The sequence below is a fragment of the Leptonychotes weddellii genome, chromosome 10, assembly GCF_054177405.1.
Source record: "Leptonychotes weddellii isolate Sample4059 chromosome 10, ASM5417740v2, whole genome shotgun sequence".
Classification (NCBI taxonomy): Eukaryota; Metazoa; Chordata; class Mammalia; order Carnivora; family Phocidae; genus Leptonychotes; species Leptonychotes weddellii.
Window position 1 is genome coordinate 86,688,642 of NC_138378.1, and position 13,805 is coordinate 86,702,446.

The 13,805-nt window shown below is 41.5% G+C and overlaps 1 protein-coding gene across 4 annotated transcripts in view; it reads left to right on the forward strand.

Moving 5' to 3' along the window:
- KCMF1 (potassium channel modulatory factor 1) overlaps nucleotides 1–13,805 on the forward strand; it is a 75,998-nt gene that overhangs the window by 21,054 nt on the left and 41,139 nt on the right. For 2 of the 4 annotated variants that reach the window (XM_081796668.1, XM_081796669.1), the window contains exon 2: nucleotides 12,303–12,380. The exons of the other annotated variants lie outside the window; for them this stretch is intronic. In XM_081796668.1, the coding sequence (XP_081652794.1) occupies nucleotides 12,303–12,380 (78 nt within the window). The remainder of the gene's footprint in view (nucleotides 1–12,302; nucleotides 12,381–13,805) is intronic. 4 annotated transcript variants of the gene reach the window in all.

The following is a 13,805-nucleotide window of genomic DNA, read 5'->3' on the forward strand; positions in this document are numbered from 1 at the left end:
TTGGTAAGAATGTTTCATAGGGGCTAAATATTTCATAATACTTATTATTATATCCTGTTCAGAGGCCCATAATGTCTGGTTGTCTCAGTGGGTTCAAATGTCAGCCTGTCTCTCCATGGGCTGTCACGATGTAAGCTGCCTGGATCTGTTGTTTCATAGTGGTTGCAAGATGCTGATTTTCCAGCGCTTACCATTTTTCCTGTGTTTGTTCATTGGAATTTTTCTATAAAGAACTCTTACTTGCATACTTTAAAGAAATCACTGTAATGCTGTAATACAGGGGAAAAATAAAAACAAAATAATATGTAATAATGTGTCTTTCAAGATGTAAATTCTCAGGCATGATTATATTAGAGGAAATAACAAAAGAGGTTGTACCTATATACAGAATCACTGTGAATGTGACAGCCTCAAATGCAAATCCCTAACAGACGTAGTGGCAGTTCACATACCTTAAACAAAGTTGCCTTCGATGCTGTTTCTTTTTGAACAACTCATGATGTCAAGTTCTAAACAGTTTACCCAAACAGTTGTATTACTGATGATTTCAATGTGTGTTAAAATCGTGCAAAAAGTACTTAGTATCTATATGTAACACTGACTTAGCTTCTAAGTTCAAGTCATTATAAACAGGTTTTTCCATTGGGACATTTTATTTATTTTTATTTTTTTTTAATTATTTATTTGACAGAGAGAGACACAGCGAGAGAGGGAACACAAGCAAGGGGGTAGGGGGTGGGAGAGGGAGAACCAGGCTTCCTGCCAAGCAGGAAGCCTGATGTGGGACTCAATCCCAGGACCCTGAGATCATGACCTGAGCCGAAGGCAGATGCTTAACGACTGAGCCACCTAGGCGCCCCTATTTTTATTTTTTAAAGTAAACTCCACACCCAGTGTGGGGCCCAAACTTACCACCGTCAGATCAAAAGTCACATGCTCTACCAGCTGAGCCAGCTAGGCACCCCTCCAATGGGACATTTTTTTCCCCCTCAATTGGGACATTTTAAAGCCATGGGAAAGGTGGGACAGTTTTTCACTGTGTGATCACATTGCAAGTTTCTAGAATCCCTGGCATCGACCTCCCAAATGCCGAGGTGACATCCAATCATCGTGATAACCAAATTTTCAAAATGTCCTCTCAGAAGTAATATTACCCTTTTTAAGAACCTCCAGTTAAGTGAACATATTAAGACAGGAAATCAAATAACTACTGCAAATAAACATTTGAAAATAAGAGGTAAAATACATGTCTCTTTTTGCTAATATTACTTTATATCTAGAAAACCTGAGAGCCTCTTAATAAATCATCTCATTAATTCTAATCATTTTTTAAGTGTTTAGGTATATACCTAGAAGTAAGAACTACTGGGTCATAGGGTATGACTAATTTTCATTTAAAAATTTTTGTTGCACTCACTTTTTCCCCCCTCACTAGAATTGCTTCTTTCTTCCTGATTGTTGTCGGTCTTAGGGATATTAAACCTTTTTGATATTATAGGACCTTTTTCCCAGTCGTATTTGCCTTGTTATATGGTGTCTTGGCTCCCCCAAAAGATTTTCATTTTTATTGTAGACATACCTCTGCCTTTCCTTTATGCTTTCTGGATTCTGTCATGCCTAAAAAGATCACTTTTTAAAAAAAAAATTTTATTTATAACTCTTTTTTTTTTTTTTTTTAAGATTTTATTTATTTGACAGAGAGAGACACAGTGAGAGAGGGAACACAAGCAGGGGGAGTGGGAGAGGGAGAAGCAGGCTTCCTGCAGAGCAGGGAGCCTGATGCGGGCTCGATCTCAGGACCCTGGGATCATGACCTGAGCTGAAGGCAGATGCTTAACGACTGAGCCACCCAGGCACCTCTATTTTATAATTCTTTTTGAAGATTTATTTATTTGAGAGAGAGAGCATGAGCGGGAGGGGCAGAGGGAGAGGTAGAATCTCAAGCGGACTCCTCGTGGAGTGGGGAGCCTGACTCAGGGCTTGATCTCATGACACTAGGATCACGACCTGAGCTGAAGCCAAGAGTAAGACGCTTAACCAGCTGTGCTACCCAGGCGCCCCAATATTTTATTTTTAAGTAATCTCTACTGGGTCCCTAACTCACAACCCCGAGGTCAAGAATCACATGCTTTACCAAGTGAGCCAGCCAGGTGCCCCTAAAAAGGTCACTTTTTTTTTTTTTGCCTTTTGCCACGCCCATAGTTTTTCTTTGTGTATTTGCTTGCTTGCTTTCAAGACGGAAAAGGTAAAAAATAAATTGAGGGAGTGACTGGAACCCATACATGTGGGAAGTGGGGAAGGTGAGGTTGCATGTGCTTTAGAGAGAGGAAGAGGACATAGAGATGGGAAATAGATTGCAGAGAGCCCAAGAGGGGAACAACCTTGTAGGAGGATTGTTGACCACTGGTCTGTTTAGTTATTGGGGGAGGTTGGAGGGGAGGGACTTTAACAGTGGTTTGCAAACTTATTTGACCCTGAATTCTAGCAAGAAATATGTTTTTACAACACTCAGAAAATACACACATAATGGAAACAAAAGTTTCATGAAACTACCCTATTTGCATTGTACTCTGGTAATTTTCTGTTCTATTCCATTTGCAAGAAATTCTGCATAAGATCCACTAAATTAGTGATTCTCAACCCTATCAGACCCATATTTTAACACTCTGTTGGTTATTCTGAAATAAAGTTCATTGATAAGTCACCAGCTACCTTAGATGTTACAGTGAAGTACATCATTGTCTGCATCTACTTACAGTAAATACATTTGGATTTAAAAAATAGGATCAGAAAACATATCCTATAAAAAGTGTAGGAAAATGAAAGAGCTGAGATATATGTAGATAGTAGAATAAAAACTAATAATAATAAAAAATAATCTTTTTTTTTTTAAAGATTTTATTTATTTATTTGACAGAGACACAGCAAGAGAGGGAACACAAGCGGAGAGTTGGAAAAGGAGAACCAGGCTTCCCACCAGGCAGGGAGCCCAATGTGGGACTCGATCCCAGGACCCCGGGACCATGACCTGAGCCGAAGGCAGATGCTTAACGACTGAGCCACCCAGGCACCCCTGAAATACTTTTTTTTTTAAAGAGATTTATTTACTCATTTTAGAGAGCATGCCCATGCAATTGGTGGGGATGAATAGAGGGAGAGGGAGAGTCTCTCAGGCAGACTCCACTGCAGAGCCCCACACTGACCCCCAATCCCACAACTAAGATCATGACCTGAGCTGAAGCCAAGAATCAGACACCTAACCGACTGAGCCACCCAGGTTTCTGATGTGAAATACTTTTTAATGTTAATACAATTTAGAAAGAACTCTCTTTCATAAATCCCTACTAAAGGGGTGCCTGGGTGGCTCAGTCGTTAAGCGTCTGCCTTCGGCTCAGGTCATGATCTCAGGGTTCTGAGATCGAGTCCGCATCGGGCTCCCTGCTCTTCAGGAAGCCTGCTTCTCCCTCTCCCACTCCCCCTGCTTGTGTTCCCTCTCTCGCTGTGCCTCTCTCTGTCAGATAAATAAAATCTTTAAAAAAATAAAAAATAAAAAAAACAAATCCCTACTAAATAATGTTTGGAAATAAAACTATTCAGAGGAATCTCTGTTACCTATTTGAAAGTTATAGCTATAAAAGCAGTCTGGTTGGGGCGCCTGGGTGGCTCAGTTGTTGAGCGTCTGCCTTCAGCTTGGGTCGTGATCCCAGGGGTCCTGGGATTGAGTCCCACATCGGGCTCCCTGCTCAGCGGGAAGCCTGCTTCTCCCTCTCCCACTCCCCCTGCTTGTGTTCCCTCTCTCACTGTGTCTCTCTCTGTCAAATAAATAAAATCTTCAAAAATAAATAAAGAAAAGCAGTCTGGTATAGGTATGCTATACTAGAAACTCAGCTACTATGAACAACTTCATCAGATTTTCTGAAATGTTAAAGAGTCTTTTGTAAAGTTCTAAATAAAGCAAAATGGTCTTTCTTACGAGATAGTGGCATACCTGGAAAATAAGTGTTTACTAAAGTTGCAAAAAATATTTTGTGTTTGTGGGGGAAATGGAGTTTGGTAGTATGATTAGATTATTTTAAAGGTTATTATTATTATTATATTTTGTACTTGAATGTCTGGTGGGAGATTTGGCATATCTTATTGGGATGCTGGACACTTCTTTACTGCATTTCCAGACACCTAGTATCTTTGGTACCTTTCTCCTGTAAACTCCAGTAGTACCCCCCAATCATTGTGGTGATCAAAAATACCCCCCACAGAGTTCCAGCATGCCCCCTGGGAGTGTTACCTCCAGGGAGAGCTACTGTGACTAAACTGGTTGCATTGGGTTATGACCTATAGTTGGAAAAACACCTATAGAAGGCTTTGGGGTCCTCTTCAAAACTAGCAGAAGAGGGGCGCTTGGGTGGCTCAATCAACTGAGCATCCAGCTCTGGTCTGCTCTGGTCTGAGATCGAGCCCCGCCTCAGGCTCCTCGCTCAGCAGGGAGTCTGCTTGAGAGTCTCTCTCTTTCTCCCCTCTGCCCCTCCCCCACTCGTGCTCGCTCCTTTTTTTCTCTCTCTCTCTAAAATAAATCTTTTAAAAAAAAACTAGCCAGGGTACCTGGGTGGCTCAGTCAGTTAAGCATCTTGCCTTTAGCTCAGGTCATGATCCACCATCCTGGGATTGACCACCACATTGAGCTCTGCTCAGCAGGGAATCTGCTTCTCCCTCTGCCTCTCCCCCTGGCTTGCTCTCTCTCTAGCTCTCTCTCTCTCTCAAATAAAAAAAATTTTTTTTTAAGATTTTATTTATTTGGCAGAGAGACAGCACAAGTAGGCAGCAGGCAGAGGGAGAGGGAGAAGCAGGCTCCCTGCTGAGCAGAGAGGCCTGACGTGGGGTTCCATCCCAGCACCCTGGGATCATGATCTGAGCTGAAGGCAGCCGCTTAACCGACTGAGCCACCCTGGCACCCCTCAAATAAATAAAATCTTAAAAAAAAAAAAAAAACCTAGAAGAAGAATCAATTGCAACATTATTGGAAATGTAAGATTATTTCCCTAGTGTTGATAGATCTGCTTCAGTTAGCTTTGTTCTTTACATTCTGGCTTTTGGACTCCAAGGTAGATATTAGTGGCCCTACTAAATTCATTTGACCTTCACTTTAAATGGTAACAGTATGCCGTGAAATATGCAGATATCCTTTCAAAGGCGCATTTCAGTTTGTCTAATCTCTGAACACAACCCATGCATTGATAAGAGTATTCACTACACTATTGAAAGTCATTTGTTAAACCATCTGTCTCCTTGTTTCTTTCATCTTATAACCTTTTAATTTTATTGTAATTTCAGATTTACGGAAGAGTTGCAAAGGTAGTAAAGACTTCCCATACACCCCTCACCGAGTTTTTCCTAATGTTAACATGTCACCCTGGCAATATTTGTCAAAACTACTACACTGACATTGGTACATTATTATTAAACTGCAAACTTACTCGGATTTTACTAGTTTTTCCACTAATGTTTTTCTGTTGCAGGATCCAGTACAGGATCCAGATCCAGCATGTTGCGTTTAGTGCCTCCTGGTTTTGACTTCCGCGGCTGCAGGGACCAGTGTACTACTTTCTTAGCTAGCTCTGTTTAAAGCTCTCTTTTTAAAGCTATCACAACCCCTGTGTGTTACCTACTCCCAGCTTTTCTGCTAAATGGCCTGTTTTGTCTTTTAGTAATTTCTCTTGACTTAGTTTCTAGAACCTTTGCCATTCTGTCATTATACTGTATTTGTTTCTCATTTTAAAACAAGACACCCAGAACTAAATGCAGTTCTTCACATATGGTCCAACAAGAGTGAAACATTGTGGAAACATTACAGTAATGTGTCTTATATGTTCATTAATACCACCTGAACTTGTTTATTTGCTGGCTTTTTTAGTAATTGCATCCCATCTTAAGCTAATACTGAAGCCGAAGTTCTGCTTAGTTAATTCTCCCAGAACTTTTTAGCCCATGGATTGCTATTTAATCTAAAGGCAAGACTTTATGAGACTCCCTTAAAAAATTTATCTTATGAGGTGCCTGGGTGGCTCAGATGGTTAAGCGTCTGCCTTCGGCTCAGGTCATGGCCCTGGGATCGAGCCCAACGTCAGGCTCCTGGCTCAGCGGGGAGCCTGCTCCTCCCTCTCCCTCAGCCTCTCCCCCTGCTCATGCTTTCTCTCTCTCTGTATCTCTCTGTCTCAAATGAATAAATAAAATCTTTAAAAATAAATAAATAAAAATAAATTTATCTTATTTTGGCACACCCATTCACCTTTCTTTGAATTTCTGTTCTGTCACCCAATATTTTAGCTGTTTCTTTCATGCACAAGCTTTATAAGTATATTTTCTGTCATTTTCCAGGTCACCATTAAAAACATTAGATAAAATAGGGTCAAGTACAGGACCTTACAATGGTGCAAGATAAGTGGGCAAGTGAAAAGATGTAGCAAGTATGTAACTATGTGAGGAAGCTAAAATGTTGGTAGCAAAGAGTGAAGGCCTTGATTCAGTCTGACTTCTGTGTTGGCTGTGGGTGGTGCCTAAGCTGGAACTCTTGCAAAATGAGAGCAATTGAATTTTTTGGAGGAAGGTCTGGTAGGAGGAGGGTCAGTTTTACCTCAGAATGAAGCCAGTTTTTGATTCACAGGCTTGATAGCTTACTTTTCATTTTACTTGTCATGCCTGAATCTTCTACTTTAAGATTTTCATGAGCCTTACTTTAATTAGGCCTTCATCTGAATGACATTGAAAATTTTGGAGGACATTAGATACTTCTCTTATTACCAAAGATGTACTTGAATCACATACTTCCTCTTCAGTAATGCCTGGTCATATCCCATTTCCCGTTTTTCTATTTTTTTTCCTGTTGGTCTTTTTCTTAGTTTTTAAGAGCTCATCATTGTTTGTTTATTGTAAATATTTCTCATCTGTTGTCATTTGACTTTGTTTATGGGATCTTTAGCCAATATTAAAGTTGTATACCTCTCATCAAATTTAGTGTGCTCCCCCCCTTTTATGGTTTCAGGTTCCCTGTATGTGGTAAAAAATATCCTCTTACAGTTTTTAAAAGAAGTTTCTAACGCTTCAAAAAAAAAAAAATCTAAACAGTATTTACGATTTTTAAGATATATGGCCAGTAAGTCAGTTCTTTCCTTTAAAAATGGAGTTTTTACGTACATGTGAGAAATATGTCATGCATTCAGAAGAGTGTACAAAATGTGTGTATTCAGTAAAAAGATAAAACAAAGATCTTTGTTTCGATCACCCATATTAAAAAGTAGACCATCTCACAAACATGTCCATAACCACTATCTGGACCTTTGTCTTGATCATCTCGTCTTTCTCTATACTTTAACCCTCAATATATCTATTCCTGTCTAAGCAACATATTGTTTAGTTACGAAACATGGAGTAGCAAACTCCAGCCTGTGTGAGGAAAGGGCAGTTTGCACTATTGGGTGAAATCTCTGAGGACAGGAGAAGCTGAACAGTCTGCCTTCAGCCTCACTGAGAGTTTCTGAGTGACTCTTTGGAGAAGTCATTGGGTGAGGTCATGACTGACCCCTGGAAACTCAGGGCCACCACAGATGGGGGATTTGGCTGGCCATTGTGTGGCCCAGGGCAGATTTCCAGCAGAGGCATGGAAAGAGGATGGCTGTTCACTGTGGCCCACCTCCTGCTCTCGTGAGCAGGTCAGAGCAGAACACGTGGGTGAAACGAGGGTCCTTGGCTGAACCTCTCTCCTGGAGGGGAGAACAGGAATTTCATCAGCATGCAGTTGTGACCAACCAAGTCCAGACAAGCAGCTGAGCCTGGGCCAGACTCTCTGGGCATCGTTCTGTCATCAGATTAACCAGAAAATGTACAATACTATATGATTGTGTATATGTATAGTTGATTCTTGTTACCTCTGGTAGTTCTGTTCTGCAAAGTTTCCATGAACAATGACCTAGCAAATGCTGAATAATTGCTCCTAGGGGAAATTCAGGGTTAGGTTCCTGTAAGCCTCCGGTCACATTTTCATCAGTTGATCAGTCTTGTTTTTTTAGAAGTGATTCTGTTGAAAGACAGTTTATTTAATATGTATTGTTCGTTTATGATCCTAGAACTCACAGCCAACAGCAACATAACTCATGCCTGAACAAAGCTTATCTAATGGGGCGCCTGGGTGGTTCAGTTGGTTAAGCGACTGCCTTCGGCTCAGGTCATGATCCTGGAGTCCCTGGATCGAGTCCCGCATCGGGCTCCCTGCTCGGCAGGGAGCCTGCTTCTGCCTCTGACCCTATCCCCTCTCATGTGTTCTCTCTCATTCTCTCTCTCTCAAAATAAATAAATAAAATCTTTAAAAAAAAAAAAACTTATCTAATGTATATTTTCTCTGTAAGACACGTCATAGCCTTACGGTGTGTAGGAGCACTGGGCAGCACTGCTGCCGTACCCTCAGGGGCCGTTTGAAACAGTGAAACCCCCTATAAACAGTCCCAGAAAGGTGAAAAACATGGCACTAAATAGATCATGAAAGACACTTGTTTACACTGTGAGGGCAGAAACAAGAAGGGAGAGAGTTGACTTTTTTTACCCTCAGCTGGTAATGTGCACGAATGACTTAGAGCACTACAAGTATTAATACGAATGTATGTGTATTTATACATATTTGTCAACAAAATGGAAAATAAGCCTAGAATGTTAGAAGTCAAGGTAGTAACTTGAGTGGTTACTAGAAGGGGCATGAGGGAGACTTTTGGGGTTCTTGATCTAGGTGTTACACAGGATGTGTTCACTTTGTGAAAACTGAGCTGTGTGTTTATGATTTGTGTACTTATCTGAATGGTGTTAAGCTTCAGGAAACAGTGTAAAACACACACTACTGTGGCCTCAGGATCTGGATGATGACCACTCAGGATACGTGGCTTTGAGTGTCACTACTCTGGTGGGGACTAGTGATTCTGGGGGTTCCCACTTCACCGTCTAGCTCCCTGGTGATTTTTGTTGCTTCTTTGTATTGGGTCTTCTGATTCAGTCTTCTGATTCCTAGATTCCATCTGCCCATTGTTTTCCTCTCTCACTCTTTTGGTAACCTATACTTTCATAGTTTCAGGAGAAAGGATGCATGGGAAGTAATTTTTTTTAAGGACTTAATGCACCTTAAAATGTTGTTATACTACCCTCATCCTTGAGTGATAACTTTCCTAGGTGTGGAACTTTAATTTGGACAGTCTTGCCTTTAGAACTTTGGTGACAGTAATGCATCACCTTTCAGTGTCCAGTCTTCCTCTTGCAAACACCAGATCTTTGATCTTTGTGTGACCTCTACTCCCCTCTTCCCCCAGTCCCTCTTCCCCCAGTCCCTCTTCTGGAAGCTAGCAGAATTAGAGTCTCCTTTTTATGTCTGCTCTTCTGAAATGTGGTGGGTAGGTCTCCTTTTATCCACTGTGTTGGGTATTCTGTGGGCATTTTCAGTCTGGCAACTCATAACCTCTTTTCTGAGAAGTTTTCTTCAGTTATTCTGTTGGTTATTTCCTCCCCTCCATTTTCTCACTTTTAGAATATTGAAACTTCTAGACAAGTATTCCAATTTTCTTCTCTTTAATACTGTCCTCCTCCCCTCCGCCCCCCCACCCCACTTCTCCTGGAAATAATTCAGTTACTTAACTCCAACTCAGCATATACAGCTTTTCAGTTTTCAGTACAGAATGCACTTTACTCTGCTGTCAACAATGCCATGAGTTCCCTAGGTTCGAGACCCCCTGTTTTACCCGCTTTAACAAATAAACTGTTACTTTCCACTTGGAGTATACTGTTGGAGAGGCAACTTAGAAATTTAACTGCCTCTCGGGGCATCTGGGTGGCTCAGTTGGTTAAGCGTCTGACTCTTGATTTCAGCTCAGGTCATGATCCTCAGGGATGTGGAATCAAGCCCTGTGTCAGGCTCTGTGCTCAGTGAGGAGTCTGCTTGGGATTCTCTCCCTCTGCCCCCCGACCCCCCCGCTTGTGCTCTCTCTCGCAAATAAATAATAAATAAAACTTTTTTTAAAAAAGAAATTTAACTGCTTCTCAACTCTTAACTATAGAGAGAGAACTCATGGTTACCAAAATGGAGGTGGGTAGGGGCATGGGTGAAATAGGTGATGGGAATTAAGGAGTGCACTTGTGATGAGCAGCGAGTGATATATGGAAGTGTTGAATCACTATATTGCACATCTGAAATTAATATTACACTGTATGTTAACTAACTGGAATTTATTTATTTATTTTTAAAGATTTTATTTGTTCATTTGACAGAGAGAGCGAGAGAGCACAAGCAGGGGTAGCAGGAGAAGGAAAGGGAGAAGCAGGCTCCCTGCCGAGCAGGGATCCCGATGCAGGGCTCGATCCCGGGACTCCGGGATCATGACCCGAGGCAAAGGCAGATGCTTAACCATCTGAGCCACCCAGGTGCCCCTATTTATTTATTTTTAAAGATTTTATTTTTCAGAGAGAGAGCACAAGCAGGGGGAGCGGCAGGCAGAGGGAGAGGGAGAAGCCGGCTACCCCCTGAGCAGGGAGCCCGACATGGGGCTCAATCCCAGGACCCCAGGATCATGACGCGAGCCGAAGGCAGGCACTTAAACCGACGGAGCCACCAGGCGCCCCAACTAACTGGAATTTAAATAAAAACTTAAAAGAAATGTAACTGCTTCTAAAGAGCTTTTACATCTTCCATCTTTCTACAGTTCTTCATCCTTTCATTCTGGAGGTACCTGGTGCTGCCAGTCCTGGACATATTGTTGCATCTGTGCTGTAAATTGGGTTGTTTCTTAGCTTTCTCCTATACCCGGATTAGGATTCAGCTGTCTTCAGTTTCCTAACTCTGTAACCACTCATCCATCTGCTTTCCAGCCTCCAAATTTTGTTGCTGTTGTTTACTCTTTATCATTATGAAATTGTCAGTTTTTAAATTCCAGTGCTAAATTTTCAGAAAAGAACAGAATTAGATCTTACCATGTTATCTGTTCTAGACTTTATTTTTACAAAATTATGGCTCAGTCTCAAATGCCATTGTCCAGTACCGTGTACAGTACTGTAGCCACTAGCCATGTGAGCACTTGAAATGTGGCTGGTGTGGAACTGAATTTTAAATTATATTTAATCTAAAGTCACATTTAAAAAATGACATGTGGCTAGTGGCTACCAGACTGGACAGCACAGGTCCAGTGCTGGTAAAGTAGGAATTGGGAGTAACTGATCTCTATATCTAATCTATATATCTGCCATAAGGAGAAGGGCTTTTTTTTTCCTATTTCCTTCACCGTAAGGAATTTTTTCCCCCCTATTTCCTTCTTTTTGACTTTCTTATTTGTATCAGTATGGACACATGGATTCCTGTGTTCAGTGGGTTATAATCTAGTACTTTTATTATTTATTTTGGTGCTCAGATCATCCCAGATTTGGCCAGTGGAAACCCTTTCAAGGGATGCTTGGTGGCTCAGTCAGTTGAGGGTCTGCCATCGGCTCAGGTCATGAGCCCAGGGTCGTGGGATCAAGTCCCGCGTCCGGCTCCCTGCTCAGCGTGGAGCCTGCTTCTCCCTCTGCCTGCCGCTCCCCCTGCTTGTGCTCTCTCTCTCTCTCTCTGTCTCTGACAAGTAAATAAATAAAATCTTAAAAAAAAAAAGAAACCCCTTCAAGGTTTCTTCTGTATCCTTTTGACATGTATCCATCATTATCTCTGCATCATTCATTGTAGCAGGTTCATGTACTTGCCCTCCCCCAAGCCCTGAAATCATCCATCTTCCTGGGGAGCTCTGGTTTTTCTTAGTGGAGGATGCTGGTTAGAAACCAAGATTGTGGTGCTGTGTGTGCTCATTGCTGCTGGAGCATCACTGCTTCTGGACTTTCTCAGCTGACAAAGTATTTTAATGGCTAGTAGCTGTTGCGTTGGAGAGTACAGTTATAGACATTTCCAATTTTACAAAAAAGGAAAAGACGATGTTACTAGAGTTTTATGAGCAGAATGCAACTAGCTGGTGCTGAGAATGCTGGGGCCAGAGCCCCTCTTCTCCTGGAGGGATGCTTTCTCTCTCCCTCTAGGGCCTCCCATTGGCAGAATGTAAACCAGAAGCCAACTGCCAAGGGAGTCTGAATAATCAAGTTTTCAGACCCTGGACATGGTTGCTTAATCTCAGTACCATTGACATTTTGGGCCACGTGGTTGTCCTTTGCTTTGGAGGATGTTTAGTAACATACTTGGCCTCTACCCACTTGATAACCAGTATCTCCCTCCCTCCAACCCAAATGTTTCCATACATTGCCAGATATCCCCTGGGGGACAGAATGGCCCCTGATGAAGAACCACCTCCGAGACCCAGCATTGCAGAGCTGCATACAGAAGGGTAAGCTTGAAGCTGAGAAACAGTAGTAATAACCAGCACCCCACTTTATAATTCAGATGTCCTTGATATCCTTGAAATGTGAAGGAAGGGAAGAGAAATTTATGTTTATATATCTGTGACAGCCCTGCGATATAGAAAGATTATTATATGCTTTCTCCCCCCTTTAATTGATCAAGAAAGCAATCTCTTTTCAGTCAGGCAGGATTCAAATCCTTGCCAATAAAGTTATTTGTTTACCTGCTCGTAATGTTTGCTCTTGGAGTTACTGCCATTCCTTTTTTAAGTGGGTGAACTGCTCTTTTGAGTGTTGCATTTCAAAGTCATTGTTGATATATTGTCAGCCTGGATGCATATTCTGTATGGTGCCCTACTCAGGGTCATACTGCTCAGAATCATGGCTAGAAATGTTCATAAGTGGAGGGAAGAGGAAACATGAGTAATATTTATATTAAAGCCAATGTTTTTATTTTATTTTTAGCTTTGGATACTTAATATTTGAATTCCAGTTGGTTTACTAGAGACTTATTTCAAACTCTATAAGCACTGTTCATTTTCCTCATTTTGTCCTTTCCTTCTTTCTGTTCCATACTGTTGTATGTCACTCTCCCTGATACAGAGATGTATCCTCTCAAAGGGAATCTCCCAAAGATCAGCCTAACTAACTTTTTACAATATCTTTCTGCTTATGTGTTTCATTATCGCCTAAAAGGTAACATCTAAAATTAGACTAGTATGCTTCCTAAACCAGATGTATACTGCCTCTTTTCTCCCAGTGCTAGAGCATTCTCTGTACTTTGTGTTAATTATTCTTAGTCCTCTCCAGAGTTTTATGTCTGCTGTCCTTTAGTTTAAAATCAGTAAAGAACTGGAGCAGACATAAAGAAAAATAATGTAACAGTTGAAGGTAACATTTTTGAGGACTTGTTAGGTTTTAAATTGGTTACCTAGACAAGAGGAGGTAGGGACTGAATTTTTGTCTGAAAATGTGGTGGGTTTCTGAGAATGAGTTTAGAGTAACTTCTATGAGTAGGTAACATGGAAGAAGGGACCTGAGGTGGTTATTTCAGTGTTTTGAAGTACAGATACCTCAGGAACTGCGTGGGACAAAGAGTTGTGTCAGAGGGAGGCTAACTGTGGGTTCTCTTGTACCCTTCCATCCAGAAGAGGTCATCTGTTTTTTTGGGTTTTTTTTAAGATTTTATTTATTTATTTGAGAGAGTGCGTGAGTGGGGGGAGGAGCATAAGGCAAGGGACAAGCAGACTCCAAGCTGAGCACAGAGCCTGATGCAGGGCTGTGTCCCACGACCCTGAGATCATGACCCAAGCTGAAATCAAGAGTCAGACCCTCAACCAACTAAGCCATCCAGGCACCCCAGAATAGGTCATCATTTATTGTTGTTGTTGTTATGTTGGTCACATTTCCAT